The sequence below is a fragment of the Chlamydotis macqueenii genome, chromosome 1, assembly GCF_036417535.1.
Source record: "Chlamydotis macqueenii isolate bChlMac1 chromosome 1, bChlMac1.mat, whole genome shotgun sequence".
In the NCBI taxonomy this organism is placed as follows: domain Eukaryota; kingdom Metazoa; phylum Chordata; class Aves; order Otidiformes; family Otididae; genus Chlamydotis; species Chlamydotis macqueenii.
In genome coordinates this window covers 131,938,409-131,960,341 of record NC_141556.1, presented here as the reverse complement: position 1 = coordinate 131,960,341, position 21,933 = coordinate 131,938,409, and the positions used below count along the sequence as shown (strand labels likewise).

At 38.0% G+C, this 21,933-nt stretch overlaps 1 protein-coding gene across 7 annotated transcripts in view; it reads right to left on the bottom strand.

Annotated features, from left to right (window-relative positions):
• The window catches only part of RPS6KA3 (ribosomal protein S6 kinase A3), a 77,637-nt gene that overhangs the window by 55,039 nt on the left and 665 nt on the right, over positions 1-21,933 (bottom strand). For 3 of the 7 annotated variants that reach the window (XM_086767325.1, XM_086767357.1, XM_086767350.1), the window contains exon 2: positions 9,501-9,557. In XM_086767325.1, the coding sequence (XP_086623451.1) occupies positions 9,501-9,557 (57 nt within the window). Of the gene's footprint in view, positions 1-2,681; positions 2,761-9,500; positions 9,560-21,933 lie in introns of those variants that run through there. The other 4 variants (XM_086767315.1, XM_086767342.1, XM_086767334.1 and 1 more) reach the window with 4 other exon arrangements.

The window sequence follows — 21,933 nt, the reverse complement described above, 5'->3', positions numbered from 1 at the left end:
TTCTGTCGATTACAGAACTCCACTTGCACAATGCATTTTGTCCTCCAGTACAGAAATATAAAGTGAGTTCATCTCCTCATCTTCCCCTCTTCTTCTTTTAAATTGGATGCTCTGAATTTGCAAAAATGAAAAGAAAATGTAATCAGACTTGCTGTCCAGACATTCAAGAGAATGGGGCTCACAGCCTCCACAGAAAGCACGAGAATGGAGAGATGCTAGAGGAGCTCTCAAAGAAGTACGGAACATATGGGAATCCATAACTTATATTGAATAAAACGTGCATGCCACAGTGGGATGTTTTTACACATAACCAGAAAAAGTTGAAGCGTTTAATCTAAGTGGAGTCCCTTAGGTAGACTGACAATCTTCCTATACCATCAGTCTGAGAAGTGTAATAATGCAAATTAAACCTTTATGCTGCTAGACAAGCAAGGCTCTGTAGTATGGATGGCCTTTAATTATCTGGAAAAAACAAAGATGGAGCACACATAAGGAGTGAAAAGCTCTCATTTGATGAAGGTCAACAGTTGAGGAATAGAGAGCTACTTTTTAGAGTTTTCAGAAGCTGAATAATATACTTCTCTTCACAATAAGTACACTGGCATAGCCAAAGCAGCAATATCCTGTTAATCATGGGGTGTGGCAGTTTCCATCTGCTAGTTTACAGGCTTTTCAGGGCTACCATCTGTTTTCTCTTCATGTAACAAGTAAGCAGCCTGACTTCTAATGTTGCTTAGACTCTCAAAGTATTCAGTTCTCTGACCAAGATCCAGAAAGTATTCTGTACCTAAGACACTAACTGCAAAATAAGGCATCCAGAAAAAGACATCAGTGAAAGAGTTTTGCTGTAATCTTTTCTCAACACCTGATGACATCTTGGGGGGGGGGGGGGGGGGGCGGGGGGAATATTCTAGAGTTTGCCTTCTTTATATGGGTTTGATGTCTAATAGTTAACATCTCAGACTGAAAACTTTGCACTGTCTACAAGGGTGCTGTAACTTCTTACACGAGGACCACTAAGTCCATTCTTACCCAGGTGAGATGCATATGCTTCACTGTAAGATTCTACCAAAACTCATCCAAGTTTCAGCACAGCTCAGTGCTTTGGAAAATAATGAACTTCCCATTTCATTACATTAAAGGAAAAAAAGGTATTCTGCCATTTATAAAGGAAAATGTGGGCATGGAGAAGGGAAAAACTGAATTCAAGTTTTACAGATGTAAACAGTTTGCTTGGGAAACTTATTTGTTTAAGAATCAAGATAATAGATTGTAAAATAAATACATGGCTACATATATTTAAATGTATTTAGTAAAATATATTAGAAAGAATGTAAGAGTTACATTCCTCCTTAAGGTCCGAGTTTAGTATTTGTAACCCAGATGGTTTCTTTCATTCCCTGCATTACACAGCAGACACTATTTCATTATATGGCCAGGTAATAGTCTGGCTTTAACAGAAACTACTGCATAAGAAGAAACATGGTGTAATACTGAATTATGCAATATTATAGCTTCAAACGATCGCACTGCTATGGCTGTAAAGAAAGCTTCCTCAGTCTGATTTCCATATGAACAGGCAATAATTACACATTCAAGAATGTGTAAGCAATGTGAAAGAATAACTTAACTGTATACCTCTTCTCACAGCAAAAATACAAAAATATTAACTTGTCACTGTTTTACTACTGATAAGCTATCCAAGTAACTGTTTTAGCTAAAATGAAGTATTAGTTTGTAAAACATGAGAAATCCCAAACTCGGTACTCTATGAATACTTGTGAACCCAAGCATTTCTGTAATACTCTACGAATTCTAGCTATGTCTTACAACCTCTACCACAGAGCCAAGAATTTACATTAAAATACTGACAAAAATACCCACACAGAAAATTGTGAAAGTTATACCAGCAGAGGGAAAGCAAATATATCAAAATGATCATCAGAAATTTTGTTCATGGTTATGTTAATACACATGATTTTAGGAAACTGTTATTGAGCACCCAAACAACCATATCCAACAGAAGTCTGGAGCAGTGCTGAAACGGTGCTTTAACCTGCCAAAATGTAAAAAAAGTTTTTGAAATTGAAAGTTCTCACTGGTACAATGCTATAATATTAAGAATTAAGGTAAAACTAAAAATCATGGTAGATTGTACAGTGTACGTGCATGTACAATACAGAATCTCAATATTACTACATATCATTGACCAATCAAATTCAGTACTTTGACAGAGACACAATATCACATGCTTCAAACTATTTTTCTAATGTATCTTAAAACCTTATTTAAGATCACATTTTCCTTATAAATTCTATTAAAACACTGATTGTCAAGACAAAAGTCATAATTTTAATCTCTCCTGACTGTAAACAGTTGTTTTATTTAAATTGTATTAGAGAAAAATTAAAAAGATGTTTTAAACTACTGACTTTTCTTTGCAAGCTTTTCTTACACTACTTTTTGACTACCCATTGACTACAGTCTGTTATCTTAATTACATATATTTTAGTAAGCGGATGAAAGCTACCAAGATTTAGTTTTTCATCACTCAGATTAGCATATTTTAATATACTTTATGCTTTAGTTACATGTAATTCTATGTATGCTTTAATTCCGCTTATTTAAAAGTAGCGTTTTGTTTAAAGTTTTACCAAAGCATACAAGCATAATAATATTACCCAATCACCTCCACTGGAGAGAGGGTTTACTTTTTCATCCCAGTTGTTTGAGCCTGAAAAGGTTCCACTCCTGCCTGCACTAGAAAAAAAGTAAACTTCAGTCTTTGTAGATTTCCAACAAGAAATATATGTGAGTTTTTCTGCAACTTACAAAGTATTATTGAAAACAACTTTTCACAAATGCTTGGAACCTAATATTTTTGTATGTTTAATAATTATGCTTAAGCTAGTAGAGTGCAACAGTAATATACCAGTTGTGTTACGTGTTTTAACAGCTAAATTGAATTCAGATTACAGAATGGAACAAAGAACATGGCACACACAATATGCTCTTCACGTAGACAAAATGGGAAGCTACTTGGTGGATCAGCTGTAGCTTCTGGTTAGCTTTAGGTAGTAGAAAAGCATATATCATGATTGTAAGAGCTCAAAGCAATTAACTTGCTCAGTCAATTTACTCAATCTCTATGGACACAGAGATACAGAATGCAATGGCAGACAGCACAAGAGAGAGACAGGTAGCAAATAAAAGGCTTTAAATAGCTTCCCCTCTTTCAGTAATGTTCATTTAAGCTTTCACATTAGGTCAAGCTTCAGACAGCTGTTTACTTGTTCTTGAACTGGTTTCCTGCTAGACCCAGATCGTTTATAAGATACATCCGATAAAAAGTGTTGACAGCAAACTATAAAGCCAGATATAACCAGTATATTCATTGTAATAAAACTAGAATACTGAATGATTCCTCTTTTAAGATGAGCAAGACTTTGAACCATACAGCATCTTGGACTCCTCAGAAACAGATACGTACTGTTATAGCTTCTGCTTCGCTTCAAGCAAACTACCAAATTTGAGTCAAAGTTATGCAACTCAGACTCTCCTGTCAATCAACTTTACTTTTAACCAAAAGATCAGGGATGTAACAAAAAGAAATTTCTTTTGGTATGCAGAATACTAGAGAAACTTCCTATGTAAGCAAAACTGTGTTAGCCCTTAATATTTAAAATTTATCTGATTTGCATTATCAGCATACCAAACACTTAACACAGCAAAAAGATGCAGTATTTCAATTTTTCACCTTCTGTCTCACTATGGCAACTCTCTCTCTATCCTGAACTTGCATACCTTACACACCTACCAAGTATTTTGTCTTTTTACCTGATGTACTGGTACATGCTAGACCTGTTCACTCTACTGTCCTCAGTTACAGCTGAGAAATTTCTTAAGTTGTAACTAACCAAGTAAGTGCTTTAAGTCCATTTCAGTGCAAAGTTAAACAGAACAACTTAAAACAAGTTTCTGTGGCAATTTAAAATTAATCTTTCATCAAAATAGATACAAAGCAAGGAAAGAATATCACATCTCCGCTGAAGTAGTATTTTATTAGAAGACAGAGAGCAAAGGCTAGCTTCCAGATATAACTGACTGAGTGGTCGTAGTAATTTTTTGTGTAAAAACCCTAAATCGTTTTACATCGCTATTGGCAACCTTTTACTCACCACAATCTAGAAATAAATGTTAAATAAATTCCTGAAATACTGCTCTGAGGCATTAAAAAGCTAAAACAATCTCAACCAAGTAGCTCAAGCATGACAGAAAGAATATTAGAGAAAGGTTTTAAGTTTTTGCTGGTCATATCAGGCCTAGTCAGCATGGATTTATGAAACGCAGGTCTTGCTTGACCAGCTTGATCTCCTTCTACGACACGGTGACCTGCTTAGTACATGAGGAAAAAGCCGTGGATGTTGTTTACCTGGACTTTAGTAATGCCTTTGACACCATTTCCCACAGCATTCTCCTGGAGAAACTGGCTGCTCATGGCTTGGACAGGTGTACTCTTTGCTGGGTAAAAAACTGGCTGGATGGCCAGGCCCCAAGAGTTGTGGGGAACGGAGCTAAATCCAGCTGGCAGCTGGTCCCAAGCGGTGTTCCCCATGGCTCAGTACTGGGGTCAGCCCTGTTTAATATCTTTACCAATGATCAGGATGAGGGGATCGAGTGCTCCCTCCATAAGTTTGCAGACAACATCAAGTTGGACAGGACTGTTGATCTGCTTGAGGGTAGGAAGGCTCTGCAGAGGGATCAGGACAGGCTGGAGTGATGGACCACGGTCAATTGTATGCGGTTCAACAAGGCCAAGTGCCAGGTCCTGCACTTGGGTCACAACAACCCCATGCAACGTTACAGGCTTGGGGAAGAGTGGCTGGAAAGCTGCCCAGTGGAAAAGGATATGGGGATGCTGGTAGACAGCTGGCTGAACATGAGCCAGCAGTGTGCCCAGGTGTCCAAGAAGGCCAACAGCATCCCAGCTTGTATCAGGAACAGTGTGGCCAGCAGGAGTAGGGAAGTGATCCTTCCCCTGTACTTGGCTCTGGTGAGGGCTGCACCTCGAATACTGTGTGCAGTTTTGAGCCCCTCACTACAAGACATTGAGGTGCTGGAGCATATATAGAGAAGGCCAACGGAGCTGGTGAGGGGTCTGGATCACAAGTCTTATAAAGAGCGGCTGAGGGAACCTGGGTTGTTCAGTCTGAAGAGAAGGAGGTTGAGAGGAGACCTGATCACTCTCTACAAGTACCTGAGAGGAGGCTGTAGCAAGGTGGGTGTTGGTCTGTCCTCCCAAGTAACAACTGACACGACAAGTGGAAATAGCCTCAAGTTGTACCAGGGGAGGTTTAGATTGGATATTAAGAAAAAATTCTTCAGCAAAATGGTTATCAAGCACTGAAACAGGCTGCCCAGGGAAGTGGTGGAGTCACTATCCTGGGAGGTCTTTAAAAGATGTGTAGATGTGGCACTCAGGTACATGGTTTAATGGTGGACTTGTCAGTGTTAGGTTTCCAGTTTGACTCAATAATGTAAAGGTCTTTTCCAACCGAAATGATTCTATGATACTGTATTAACACAGGTTGCTCCTAAAAAAAGCAGTAGTTTGGAAATGTCTGAAAAAAGTACAGGAAATGTCCTGGCTTTTTGTAGTGGGGGGTGAAGGTGGGGGCTACAGTGGCAGCTTCTGAAAGAAGCTGCTAGAAGCTTCCCCTTTGTCTGGTGGATTCAGCCAGGTCTAGGGAGGACCCGCTGCTGGTCAGGGCCAAACCAATTGGTGACACAATGTTCAGTGATCACGCCTCTGTGATAACGTATTTAAGGCGGGGAAAATAATAAATAAATAAATAATAAAAAAGAAGGAGTGAAGAAGCAGAAGCAGGGGCAGAGAGGGGCAGCCATGAACTTTGTGGGCCCTGCGGCCCTCACCCTCTGCCCTCCTGCCAGGTGGCTGTCTGGACCCGACTCAGCCCAGCCTGGCTGCAAGAACTGGAGAGGAGATGTGAACAGAACCTCAGAGGCATCTGCCTGAGTCTGATCATAAAGAATTTCTTGTGAGAGGAACGGCTGCAGACACCAAGGTCAGTGAAGAAGGTGGGAGAGGAGTAATGTTGCTCCCAGCAGAGATTCACCTGCAGCCCATGGTGAAGACCATGGTGGGGCAGGCTGTCCCCCTGCAGCCCATGGAGGCCCACAGAGGAGCAGAGATCCAGCTGCAGCCCGTGGTGGACCCCACGCCGGAGCAGGTGAAAGCCCGAAGAAGGCTGTGGCCCCTGGAGGGCCCGCACTGAAGCAGCTGGTTCCTGAGGGACTGCATCCTGTGGAAAAGAACCTGTGCCAGAGCAGTTCATGAAGGACTGCAGCTCATGGGAGGGACCGCTTGCAGGAGCAGGGGAGGAATGCGAGGAGTTCTTCCCCTGAGGAGGAAGCAGTGGCATAAAGCAACGTGTGATGAACTGACCAAAACCCCATTCACTATTCCCCCCTGTGCTGCTCAGGGCAGGGGAAGGAGGAAGAGGTAATTAAAATGAGCTTAAGCTAGGGTAGAGAAAGGGGTGGGGGGAAGTTACTTTATTCTCTTTCTCATTACCCTGTTTTGGTTTTATTAATAATAATAAATAGATAATTTTCCCCAAGTCGAGTCTGTTTTGCCCATTAACTTCAACGATCTCTCCCTGTCCTTATCTCAATCTCAAACTTTTTGTTATATTTTCTCTCCTCCATTCTCTCGAAGGGCGGGGAGTGTGAGTGAAAAACCACGTAGCTTGGTCCTGAGCAGGGCTAAACAACAACAGGAAACCATTTGTAAGTAATCCTGCAGTTATCAAATCTTGAAAGAAAAATTTGATAGTTGTGGTGGGTTAACATTGGCTACTACCAAAACCTTGTCATGTAAACGTACAGAATAAAGAATACAATTTTAGCAGGTAAATACAAACCAGAAAAGCTCGTAAGATGAAGGTGAAGTTACAGATTCAAAACAAGGATGCTATCAAGTGATGGCACTAGTCAGAATGAATTAACAAACCAAACCAAAACTGAACACTTTTCCAAAAACAAATGTTCTATTTCAAACAAGAATTCATGTAAGCACTGTAGTCTATGTTACACAGAATATTAGAAAAAATTATCTACTTATCCTGGTGTTGCCTTCTAACCACACAAATATTGTTCCTTTCTTACTCTAACCTTGCACTACTTTTGTAGCACTTGTAGCATCTGTCAGCACTTGCCTTGTTTCTTCACCCTGTGTTAAAGACTGCAGAGCTTTGCATGGTATGTGTAGGAATTAAAAGCCGTTATATAGTGCAGGCTTTTAATCTCCTAATTTTCATATCAGCTTATGAGCTACATCTATTACTGGCATGTTTGAAGACAAGCACGGAAAAGGCAACTCCACTCATTATCTTAACTGTCTCTTGTCCACAGCTTCAGCAGAGCGAGAAGCTGCTGTGGCATTGCCATTATATCCATGCTGCACAGATGAACATAGGTTTAACCGTCTAATCACAAGCTGAAGGCTGCACAATATGCAATACCAGCATATGAACCCTGAACTACAACCAAACGTGGAGTTCCAAAAATTGTGTTTTATTGGCAAGGCCATCTATCACCAGGCTTATCAGTCAGCTAGCCCTCTAACACAAAACTACAACTAAACACCAAAGTTGCCTTAATGTCTGAGAAAAAGTCACAGGCATCACAATAAGAAACGTGAATTCACTAGTATCTTCACATTATGAAATTTTGTAAATTGCAAGTTTGACATGAAGATAAGGAACTTAAATTATCAACCAATCCTCCTGCTGTGATCTTCTCTTTAGCAGCAAACTCTATTTTCAAGAAGCCTGGGTTAAGAATTTCTTTGATTAATGCCTCTCAGTTACAAGAGCAATGGAAACCACAGTTTCACAGTCCCTCCTCACTCTTGATCTTCCCCAGAAAGACTATTGAAAGCAGAAAAGAATACGAGGTATGGGCTTTTAAAATTTACAGATAGCTGAAATATTTTTTTTAAAAGTTATTAAAAGGAAGAAAAAAAGGGATAAATACCTGTTTGGTTTTTTTTTATTTACTTGCTATTTTAAGCTCAGAGTCACCACTCTATGCCTATGTGTGCTTCACAATGCATTAGTCCACAGCTCTCTAATGCTTACTGTCCAAGTTTGATTTATAGCAAACACTCAAGATCTACATTAATAGTTCAGCCTCTGCCTTTAGCTATTACATCACTATGAAAATTTCACTAAGCGTGTTTCAGCATTTAGCATCTTATCTGAGGCAGGGAAGTGGTCTTAAGTCACTGTCTAAATTGATACGTACTGCTATCATCCTCAAGTATCTCCATGCAAACATTTCTGGAGCTTCATCAGCTCTGAACCAATGAACAGAAGTTCTCTTCCACTCCAACTTAGCCAAATTAGCAACACAAGAGGAAAGTTGGAATCCAACTCAGAAAAGAATTAGGAAACCCCTGGGCCTCAATGGTCTAGCTTTGCTATTCTTGAATACATTCCAATGTGATATTTCTAAACTTTTCAACTGGACACCCAGGAAGAAGGCCTAAAACTCTGTATCTTAGTTTCTTAGTTCTATGGAGAACAGGAAGAGGAAGAATCTTCTAGGCTAATGAAGATTTACAATGCAAATAATCTAGATTTACATGGGTCAATAAGGAAAATATGAAATGACTAATGCTAGCAACAAAAGGGCACAGGTAGATACTGCCAAGAAATCTTATGACAATATGGAAAAACAAAGGTGATAGCTGCTGTTATATCTTGTATATCAAACTAGAAGGGGAAAAGCTACGGTGTACACAGAAACTCTGAAAAAATTGTATTTCATACAGTAAGTGCACATGTCCCTGCAACAGAATCTGTGTGGAATTTAACCATGTATCCTTTGCTGTGACACAACCACAACTGAAACCTTAACAATTAATAAAGCATACTCTGGAACTCAGAGATGTAAAATATTTTCACCTATGCACCAATGAGACTAACAGAAGCCAATGGAAGTGCTCTGTTTGCTGACACTAGGAAAAGCGGACAGTAAAAAAAGAAACAAATGTTTAAAGTTTGTTAAGATAAGAAAAGAGAAGCTCATCCTCCCTTCCTAATTCAGGAATGCTCTAACTAGACACATCTTACTATCAAACCTTTTCACTCCCCAATCCAATTATAATTTCTACCATATTCAGCTTTGTGCTTTCCATAGGAAAGTCTGCCTCATATTAAGAATACTAGGGAGAGCCTGTATCATACAAAAATACTAGGGAAAGTGTAAGAGTTCATCAGAACAAACAGTAGGATACTGAACCAGACAAGAGAGTCAGGGAGAAAAAACCCCTTTCAAAAAATATCCTAGATTGCACTTCATACCACGTAAATCTAAACAACAAATCATTAGTGGTAAACTGTCTGTAAACCAAGTGATATCAGTGTGCTACCATTTTGTACTATCTGTCTTTATTACAACCATCTTCTACTTACAGTTTGTGGGTTGATATCATCTTCTCCCATAGGTTCATCAACAATTTGCTGTCCATTCTGTAAAAAAAAGACATAGCAAGTTACTAGAAATGCTGAATCCAAGTATAGAAATAAATATTGTAGATGTGCTTTTATGGCATGCTACTCTACAGGATCAAGTGTTCTCTTCTCCATATTCTATTTAAAAAAAAAAAAAAATCATGGAAAGGAAACACAGAAGACTGCATATTGCTGGCATGCAGTGCCACTCTCGCTTTGATCCTCATGTATTATCAACCTAGATGGAGTCACAGTAAGAAATACATAAAACTATCTGGCATTTTAAGCCTTAGTACTACACAGCTAGACATTATTTCCACTACTACAACTTCCACAGAAGACTTAAACCTCATGAAGGCTGAACAGCAAAAAGCCACAACGAAGAACAGATAAACAGGTTCTTTCTAAAAGCAAGATCTTACGTAGCAAGATCTTGTTGCTCAGCCAATGCTTTCTTTTTTCTTGTCAGTGATACTGTACTTGGAGAATCGAGACATTTTTCCCCAGAAAGACTTAGAATGAGCTAGCATACACAAGCACAAATATTAGCAAGTTGTAAGGAAAAATATGTATTTCCTAAGTTATACCTCAGATGATATCCTGTACCATTAATTCCTAATTGGCTCCTAAAGTTTAACAGCAATTCAATACGATTTTAGAAATAAATGAAAAACTATTAAAAATGATTACACTTATGATTATCCCTTACCACTGGAGGGAGAATTTAAGTTCATTTGTGCATTTTTTTTCCCTAGAGAACACAAGGCCTAGTTAATCTATTTTTTCAGAACTTAATTTACTTAAAATAAAGTTACATGCATGTATAGATACATATTTTCTAGATGTTGCAAAGATAATAAAAGCTGCTCAGAGATTCAAGCTTCATTCTACACCTTGCTTCCCACAGTTCAGTTTTTCAGCAGACTTCTTGTGTGAAACCTTGCTAACATTTTTCTGTAAGAACTTCTTGTTAATATAATCTTTCAGCCTGCACATGACTGAAGGAGAATCTTTTATAGGAGGTGACAGATCAAATCCTAACTACTTAATAATTCTAATTTTCAAATATTACAAGTACACTGAATGTTCAATCTCAGACTACTACCAGCTCCCTACCAAGTTTTCTCCTGAGCATTTTTTTTTTTTGCTAAAAGATACCGCTGGACAAAGCTAAGGTATGAGAATTATGGATTGCTCAAATATGACAAAGGGTTGGGGTTTTTTTTGTTTGCTTGTTTTTTTTAAGGGGATGGGAAGAATGTTTGGCTTCTGATTGTGTCTCCAGTGCAGAGTTCTGGCACACAGTAACACTGCTATTTTCTCATCTTAATATGCTTCAGGAAGATACTAGAGACTTCTAGTACAACTCTAGTCTACTCTAGAAGTAATCTTTCCGTGAGACATCACTAGTAAGAAATCAGCTTCACATGCTATACATTACTAAAGAGGTGAATATAATCTTTATAAGCTGTCTCAGTTAAGGGCAGTCAGCATTACACCTTCTAGTTGTACCACTAAGGCTCCAAAAAGCCTAAATTCCCCTCACTGTAGCATCTTATAGCGTACAAGCAGTGAATATGGTACTATCCAACCTTAAGACACATAAAAATTTGAAATCATCAAATAGAAGACCATAAAAATACCAGCTTAGCTAAGTAACAGAAATGAGTGTTTATAATAAAGCCTGTTTACAAGGAAGCACATGGTGTACACATACATCATTACCATCAAGGCCACAAGTAACATACTTTCCATTTTCTCAAACTTATGGCATATATTTAAATTAAATTAACTTTTGTATTTTAGCTACACATCTCTATATTCTGTTTATGCTACAAGATAGCTTCCAAATTATCTCATCAATAGAAAAAAAATGAGGCAAAAAACAGTAGAACAAGTAAGACAATTGACTTTAGCTGGAAAGGAGGAGTCTATAATATCCCAACAACTAATGATGGCTAAACTCTGGGGCCTAAAATAGGGCAATTTGTGTACCAAAGCCGTGTACTGTAAACTGACTCCACATGCAGATTTTCAGAAATAGTGATTCCTGCTACAACAATAATTCCACTGAATAATAATTTACCTTAACTGCAGGTTAAGTAAGATTTTACTACACAGTGAGCTTTAAGATTTCATACTTGCTATTTTAAGGCAACTGAAACACAGCTGAAAGTGGAACACACCATGAGAAACTTGAGACGAGCCTCTCTTTGAAGACAAAAACATGAGATCAACCTCTGTTTTTAAAATGGCTCTAATCTTTAACCTCATTGACTTTTTCAACATTTTATCAGTCTACCAGAAAAAAACAGCAAACTTTTGCAACACAAATGAATGTTTTGTACAATCTGGTTTTCCTGTTTAATCCTGCACTGCTTTCAGTTACTCTTCAGTTGAATTCAAGCAATGCATTCTGGACACACTTACTGGAACTAGGAACAAACTCAAGAAATCAGCATGTGCACCATGCAGTTATGTCTGAGACAGATCACTGGATTAGCAAGATCTTTTTAGACAGGTCTACCCAAGCAATGATTATGCTAAAGGAATCACTAGATGGTAGAACCAGTTTTTCTCAGAACAGTCTGAGCCATGTAAGGTAAAGCAGAATATGTATATATGATTTATGGTTTGCTGGTATACGATACCATTAAATGGAAAGCAGTTGTGTATTCAAAAAGGCTACAAAGTGTACTGCCTTCCTTATGAGTTAAAACGTAAAGCCAAAAGGTTCCTATTGGAAGTGGCAATATTTAAACCACTGTGAAGCAAGGAGGTCAGCAGCATGCTCAAGAGGTGAGTGAATGAAATAGCTTTCATTTTGCTGGGCGTAGACTTGCTTTACTATTTAACTAGAAGAAAGGGCATGTCTCAGTGACATAACAGTTTGGGACTAGATATTGCAGTATGATGCATACAGAATAAAAGAAGGCTGAATATATCTTCCACATGTACAGATGAGTCTAATTCAAAAGACAGAGACTCTAGATCTTGCTAATTCTTCAGCTGCACTTCTCCTGTAGTGGAACGCTAAGCAAGAGGAATGGATCAAAGATCTGGTTATATTTCAGATGACAGCACAAGAGAACTATAAGAAAAATAACAGAAGAGGTCCATAGAAAGTTTCTACTTACACCTAAACACATCAGCAATCAATTTCTGCCATGAAAGGAGAGTGCACATCCCTTATAAGGGTAACGTACAAAATGTTATTCAAATTCACTCAATTCCATTTCCTATTCTGTTTTCCAGTGGAAGCAGTCATGTTAAGTTAGCAACAAATTTCCCTCCCAAAAGCTTTTAAGCCTGTTGCCACATTTCACTAACTTGTTAGAAATGAATACTTAAACATAGTTGGGTTCCAGCAGTATTCCTGAAGGCACATGGACAGGAACACAAAAGAAAACCTACAGGTTCCCTAACTAAGCATAATGCAGACAAACATCAGGGAATCTGCATCAGGCAACTGGTAGATGAATATCTCTCATATGAACTGACAGAAGCTTTGACACAAAAGTCAATCAACTACAAAACAGGAAATCTACCATCAGTATTTCTAGCAAACAAGAATTACAGGTTTAAACCCACTGAACTTTTAGGATATAATAAAGTACTTTATTTTCCTGGCAAAAAGACATATCAGAGAAGGTTGGTTTGTCTTTTTGTTTGTTTGGTTTTGTTTTGTTTTTTTTTTTAAAAAAAAACAAGTGGAATATTTTCATTTCTTGACCAGTAACACACACCCATAAATAACTGCACTGGAAGGCACCAAGAAGTAGCAAGTAGTGGTGTATGTTAGGGTATTGGTACTGAGAGAACATAATCATACTAAATCCTTTGTAAGAAAGGAGTACATCAAGAACTAGCCCACATCCCATCCACAATCAACTAACTGCTTTGTGTGAAGCAGGGAATATCCTGCACTCTACACACTACAACTATTACGGTTCCAACATTTACTGCAAGAGATCCAATTAATCTCAGAACTCTGCAAAATTTTACTATCTGGGACACCTGCACAATAAATCTAATGCTATTCCCACCCATGCTTCTGATTAGCATTGATTACCCACACGGGTAATCTTTTAAGTAAAATAAACCATCTAGCATCCATAACAGCAGTTTGAACTTACCAATTTGGTGCAGGTTTTTTCACAGGTATCTAAACCATATTAATTGAAATATTAAGTGGATAAAACATTGTTTCCTGCAGTACTCATTTTTTCCCTATTTTTCCTATTAGTTTCATCAATGATATTACAGATAGTAAATTAAATCTAAAAACTTAAGTGTATACTATCTCCATTCTCACATTCTGTTTGCAAATTAATTTCTGCTCATTTGAATTTACCTTGCTGAACTTCATGTTCTTTCCTACAGTTTAATAGATTTTTTTTTTTTAATATATATTAGGCACCACCAAATATCATCTTCGACCTTCCCAAAACATCTCTGCTTTGTGTTTAGACTACTGCTAGACTATTTTGGGATGTTTAAGTAGCCTCTCTGCCAAACATTCTAACTTTTTAACCTGACTATGCTTGTCAGTTATTTTAAAACCCCTTATGAAATTTATACCAATTATAGCTTTTGGTATAATTCTTCTGCCATTAACCTCAACATTTCCTAATTAATATCAGGCTTGAGCATATAAGTTAGTAAACCATCTTTACACTATTAACAGAGCTCAGTATATTATATAACTACTGACTTTTCCATGTAATTGGTGCCTTTTACCAGAACCATACCCCCAGTTAAGATGTAATTTAAAAAGTGTTATATCCTTAGACTCAACAATTGGACAAATCAAGAATTATGAACTGTATATCAGTGCAGGATGATGTTTTGAGTACGCAAATAAGCAGAGAAGATATATGAATCACAATTTAAAAATTATTATCTAGAAGTTTTAATATGCCAATGTTAATCGCAACATAGGCAATGATTTAACTATACTTTGCAATTATAATTTAAATAAATTACTTGGATAGGTCTGAAGTTTTTCCCAGGTAATTCCTAATTTTCAGCTACCTAAACTTCCAGACTTACCTGACAACTTTTAAACACAGTTACAGGATTTAATAAAAAACTTCCCTCCTGACCACCCCTCCCTCCCCACTTTAAACTTTCTGAAATAAAGTTTAGGTACAAAAAAAAAAAATTTCAAAACACACAAGAACTTTTGGTATTATTTAGTCATTAAAACACTGGCCACATATAGATCTGAGCACTTACATTCTGCTGTTTTCAAGACACTCTCAACTGACAGACAAAGCTTAAGAACCATGCGATCCTTGAATTGAGTAAAGCTGTAACAATGCTTCTGGCTTGTTTCAAAGCAGCACAGAATACAGTATTCCCACTGAAACATTAATAACAAATCTGCTGTTAGCAACACAAGGCATTGCGTGGAGCTACATTCAGCAAAAGCCTTTCGATCTGTACACACTCAAACTTGCTATTCTAAGCAGCAGTGAGCTACCCAGAGAAAAAATTCATAGGTCCACAGAAAAGTAGTTGAAAATAGACCGACAAGACCTTGGGAGGTCATCCAATCTATCTCAGTGCACCAAGGTATGATCAGCTATTCCTACGACGTCGCTCACAAGACGTTTATGTCTAACCCTTCCTTAAATCTTCAGTAATGGAGTTTTCATAATCTATTCCAGTAATTAAGTAAAATATAAGGTTTTAATAGAATCTGAATTAATGACTTGTGCTCTAACTCCTGAGCTGTGAAGCCACACAGATCCAAAGCATTTACCTAAATCTTGACCTGATTAGAACTTACTACACATATGTATAAGAAGCAAGCTATCGTCTTAGACTTCTTCAGCTGTTGTCTCATGGCATATATTCAACACATTTTATTATGTTAAAAATAGTATGTGCAAGTATTAGAAACTACTTAATTTTTTTGAAAAACCAAACAAAAAAAATAAAGATACAAGTCTTTATTTTTATGAAACAAAATTATTGCAAGTATTTATTTTATGTAAAACTTTGTTACTTTGAGGTCCATTAATTCCACATATATTGACTAAGGTGACTGACTTCTTCCTCTGCTGAGTATTAAAAGAAACAGCAGGACATAGAAACCTGTCTCTCTGTACACAATCAACCTCAGATATAAGCCGTTAACATGCAGATCATTTAGGTATAAAGTCAAACTTCCTTAAGTAAGTTAGGTTTTACGAAATCACATAGTTAACGTTGCCCAAGTATCCTATCTACTTCACACTACCACCTTCTTATCTAATATGACTCAAAGTCCCCTTTACTCCACTGTGATGCTTTCCTTGGCACTGGCATCTGTCCAGCCTTGTGCCAAGTCAGGTCAGAAAACAAAACTAAAAGAAAAGTTTGCAGCTCTCAGTGAGTTTAATTCTCTAAATTTACTCAGCTTGAAGTCAGACAAGTGTCATGGCATCATCCAATATGTTGGACATACAGTATCATACAGTAGCTGAAACAAGCTCCGAATTGTGTATGTTCATTTGTTGGGGGAGGGGGGCGGTTTGTATGGTTACAACAGGGAAGTGACATTTTCATTTAGTTCCACACCTGTATGGGTGATAAATTATTACACTTAACATATCAATTCAGCAGCTTTAATAAAACAAACACTGCATCACCTAGTCTCTGTTCATCTGCTCCAAAAAGGAAAAAAAAATATACACATAGAAATAACTTACTTCAATATATCCAATCACTGCTGCACATATGAAAATAAAAGAAATTCCTTCTCTGCTTGCACACATCCTAAGAGTGACTCTAGCAACTGATAGTATGCAAATCTTATTACAAGGACAGTACTTACATGAGAAGGCAGGTATGCTTCACCTTCACTGCCTCCTGCAGTCCCAGGCCCAGGGAAATGCCCTGTGCCTGCCTGGCCTCCTTCCAAAGGGGACTGGGGCGCACACACACACGAGTACCCACCAGTTCCCTACCCCATGAGTCAAGGGGCAGCCAAAAGGCACAGCAAGTCTGCAATTCCTTACAAAACAGACACAAGTTTGTTACAATGACTTTACATGATAAACGACAAAGGTTGAAATTTAATATTGAAGTCAACTAAAGCATTACTTGTTTATGCTCATTTTGTCAGTTAGCTATTTCAAGAAATTCTACTAAGAAGAGAGACTAGGAGCAACTTCACTGTTTCCTAAAATTCAGAAATTAGAAGGTGACTATACAACAAATGTCAACTGCTGGAAGAGAAAGACTCCCCAACAAGTGAAAAAAAAATTGTTTAACATGCAAGTCTAAGTTCTAACAGTAATTTTGGCAATCATGTTATGTAAAGAATAATAAAATAATATTCATCATGGTCTATTTACATCCTGAAACCACCAACTTTTGAGCCTGCAGAACAAAGAAGATTTTATTTTTCAAAGCTATGTTTTACTGGACATTTACAATCACTACAAAATACCATTTCTTCACATCTTCTGTATATACTTAAATATTAACTGTTCTGATAAATTAATGATTGAAATTAAATGTTAAATGGAAATTAAATTTAATTAATTAAATGGAACCTTAGAAATTGTGTCAGAAAACAGACCTAGACAATAACAATGTATAAGTCACATGCTACTTTTTACACAATTTAATTGCTTCACATAATAAATAAATAAAATTAATTTTTAAAAAGCAACACATTTCCTCCAAAAAGAGTTAAGTGGAGCATTAAGCGTACCACAGGGGGTTCCTTGCATCAAAGGGAACATATGGTAACTGTTACCAATAAGAATGAGCTAGCATAACTTTGTGGTTGAGCCACTGGAGTAGGTCCCTGGAAATCAGAGCTCATCTCCTAGCTCTAGAACAGACCCCATGAATTATGCTAGACAGAGTCACTAAGCTGTTGAGCCTCATTTTCCCATCTGTTACACAGGATTTTTTTTTCCCCCTCTACTTCCCATGAGTGAGGCATTTAATCTTACTTCAGAGAATAAGTAGCACAGTATCATGTATGCAAGCATATAGCACAATACTTGCAGTAATCAACCACTTTAGTTTGTCTAAACTTAAAAATTCCCTGAAGAGATTCTAACTTCTCCAGTTTTACTCATAAAATTATTCCTCTTCTGGAAGTCATCAAGATTGAAAAAACAATTGTCATGTTCTACTCTTGCCTGAAAAACTGCTTAAAATTTTTATTATTGGAATATTGTGAATTATGTTAATAAAAAACACCTCAAAACAAAACCCACAAAAAACCCCACAACTCCAAACCCAGTATCTTGAATGAGTTCTTAAACTACCAAGATCAATCAACTCATAAAGCTAATGTTTTTGATGTGCAGAAATAATTAAACACCCACCTTAGTCTATGCATCGTTGTGAAGTTGAGCATTTCAAATGACAAACAACTACAGTTAGCGTGACAGATGACAATCAATTCAAAGACAACAGACGTGCCTTTAAACATGTCAGTCTGCTTACATCTACTTTATGTTATATGTCCCAGCTGTGGCAAGAAGTATTACAAATCCTATACTGAACAAACCAATTACAAGCTAAGAACTGCCAATGTCATAAAAAACCTAACGGAACGATTCAAGAAGTCAAACTCAACACCTTCTATAAGGAAACCAAGAGCTGCGGAGTGCACGCGATACTGCATGAAGGTACTGAAGTCAGCAGAGTAAAAGCACCTGCCCCCTCCTACCCCACCCGCCTGACAGCAGGACATCAGTACTATGTCACATAGTAGGAATATGTTAACTAAAAAAACAGTACAGGCAAAATTGTACCATTAAAGATCTGAAAAAGCTGAAGAAAAAACCTCATGCACCTAAACAAACATCTTTCATGCAGATGATATGTTTCTCAGGATGGTATTTACATATATATAACATCTGTTATCTGTCTCTCTATCAGAGTAGTTTGTGGAATACAGTATATATTACTTATTTAGACGAGAATTAAATTGCCAATTACCACTTTTAAGCCAGCCTAAGAGAACATCACTCCACAAATCTGTGGAAAAACCCCAGACTTCAGAATGCACTGTACTGACAGCAGGTATATACAAGAAGCAATAGCAGAGTGCTGCAGAGAATTCTGCCTGTAATAGAGAGATGATGGACAGTCTTCAAATCCATATAGACCAGTCCATTTGGGTGATTACACTTTGAATTGTTTACCTGTTAGTTACACAGAAAATGACTGTAAATATAGCCTTTGTTCCTGTGGAACGTAAGTACAGCACTGGTTACACAGACTAGTACAGTGTAAAGACACAATCACAACCACAGCCTCATGGCCCCAGGTGGCAAGACATCCCATATACTTCAGATTCCACACCAGAAGCATACATTGACATAAAGAATGTCACTCTGACATCAGAATGGAATTACAAAGCAAAAATTACATTATACTGGATTCTTTAAAGCATCGGCATGACCCTTATATGTTAGCACCCCTTATCTCATGCAAGGTTTAAATAATTCTGGATACAGAAGATAAAATAAGGAATTACGTGAAAGGGGATTTGCGCTATCTATTTAGACACCTAAATAAGTGATCATAAATCCCCTGTCAAGAGCAGCAGAAAAAAACCTGATCTTTCTCCACAGCCAATTTAGAGCACCTAAATTAAAGCTCCTAAAGATAGATGGCATAAATGCTTCCCAGAAAGTCTAGCAAACAGCATCCTTGTGATGGCCAGCTCTTTCAATGTACTGGTGTCCAAAATTTGGCTGCCATAATTGTATTCATTCTCCTCCAGTCAATATTAACATGCATAGCTGGGTGTACAGATCAAAGGATCAGACTAGTTATTCAGGCATTCAAATACAAACTCAAATAATCAATACTTCATCCGCTTGAAAGCAGATGACTTGAAATAACAGACACATTCTCACCATGAAAAACAAACCTATGCTTGTGATAAATCTTGAGTAGACCCTGAGTCAATAAGAGACAGCATCGTTCCACAGGCTTTAAAGGGTGAAACTTTAAAAACAAACAAAACCACATTATGCTACATAGACAAATTATTTCTAAAATCATGTAACAGCTTTACACATAGGTCACTGACCTATTTGTACCTGTAGAAAGAGAAGTGCTGCAATTGATTTCTGAAAACTGTAAATTTATATTTTATCTAAAAACACTGACTGTGTTATTTCTTAAAAAGGACCACATTCTACAGATCTGTTGTCCTGTATACCTAAGTTACAGCAGCTGTTGATGGTTAACTATACTGTCTTCCAAAATAATGCTAGTTAAAGGCATTCTGTTCTTCCTACTAAATCCTGCTCACGTATCACAGCAAATCACTTCCTCAGTGGTAGCACTATAAAACCAAATACAGGATTATACTGGGAAACAAGTAAGAAAATTAATCCAATATAAAAAACCTTACAGAGTTGTTAAGACAAAGAAAGTGCCCGAGTCAAGTTTTAAAGCTCAATACTTTGTAATTCCATGTAGATAACAGTGTTACAAGAACCATGTCAGCAAATCTGAGAGGTTAGCGGAAACTCTTTACCTCACTCAGTACTACAGCTAAAGACATTATTACTAACAAACTAAGACTGAAATCATACAGAGTTTCCAAGTGGATGTAAAAAATATTTTAACTCAAGAACAGTCTTGCAAGATAGGGTCTGTAATTAGGATATTGATATGCTACAGAAACACAACTTATGCAAACTGAAAATGTAAGTTATGTATTTAGGTCATTTGTTTATGTATTTGACTTAAACTTATGTATTTTCACTAAAACATATTTTCTTTAAAAACTCATTTCAGGTAAGCAACCTTTCTAAGTCTACCTTTTTCCATTTGAGGTTCACCTGGGAAGCTTTTACAGGTGCAGTCTGGTCTTCTCTAGAACTGAATGTTTATTCTAGACTAGGGCCTTAGAGTGCAAACCTGTAAGTTCAGTTGCTGTTTCATGTTTTGTTAGCAGTCCTACAAAATTTTTTGGTGATAAACTGCTGTAGACTCATGTAAATATATGTGGGGTTTTTTGTTTGTTTGGGTTTTTTTTTGTTTTGTTTTTTTTTTTTATTTTTTAAGGAAGAGGAAAAATACACTTGTTTCAAGAAGTTTATGACAGAAGTTGAAAAACAACTCATGTCTGGAATACACTAAAACAAGCAACAAAGTATAATTAATCATGCACATACACACATTTCAAATAATATGATCTATTTTGCTACCTTTCCAGCATATATACTATTATTGAAGTTGCATAGACTACAGGCAGTTAGCATGGAAGACTAAAGTAACAGTTAAGATATTTTCTCTAAATCGTGAGTTTAAGTGGTCTTGAAGAAACATCTCCCCTGCCTCAAGCATTACACTACTATTGTAGTCACTCCCCATTAAAAAAAAAAAAAAAAAAAACAAACACAAAAAAAACCCCAACCAAACCAAAACCATCTAAGATCCCCACTTCAGAAGTCAGTGAATAACTGGCAAGAATTTACAATTGACTACAGTAGCTGGCAATAATTTAAAAGACAGATCTGCCTGTCAGATCAGAACCGCAGAGTCTTCTGAGCCCCAGAGATGCAGCCACTTTAAGCAGAAAGAAGACAAGATAAACATCAAAAGGACAAATACTTCTGATACTGCAGAAACTTTGCACTGGTCACTCTCTCTTTGCTCTGCTCACCGAGGAGTAAGTCCTAACCTTGTTGTGAGCTGGCCTGGGTCCATACTGTTCAAGATCAGCATCACTTGAAGCAGCCTGGCTGCGTATCAGCTGGAGCAGATTCAGGTAGAAGCTGCGCTGTCAGAGGAAGCTATTTCTTTTCACGCGGGAGTCTGGTCGTAAACTAGCACATGCATTGTGGGCTACTAGGGAATCACGGAGCAAGCACAACCGACAGTGTAGGTGTAGTGTTTACACAGATCCAAACCAACACAGTAGTACACCGTAGGACAAAATGAAGATAACTGAAGGCACCCATGGCTTCGGACGCAAGTGAATCTAATTTCCAGCCGCTCTCGTTATCTCAGCCTAGGGAGGCTGACACGCGTCCTGCCTAACAAGGGCAGGAGCACAACACGATCTCCCCGCTACCAACAGCAGGAAACCACGCTGCGCTTCATCTCCGGGATATTCCCACAAACGCCGCCAAGCACAAAGCTTCACCCATGCGAAACGTCCCCGCGGTTTCCCAAACGCTTGCGAAACTGCAGAGACAACCCCATCCCGCTGAGATAAGGGGGCAGCGGCAGCCGGGCGGGGACGGCCCTTGGCCGCCGCGGGGGGAGCAGCGGCAAAGCGAGGGCACCGGGCAAGGTGAGGGCAAGGCCCCGGCCCTCCTGCCTTCCCTCCCCGGGCCGCCCTTTGCGGAGGCGGCGGGGCCGCCCCGGGAAGGGAAACTCGCCGTGACAGTAACCAGACACCGCGCTAGAA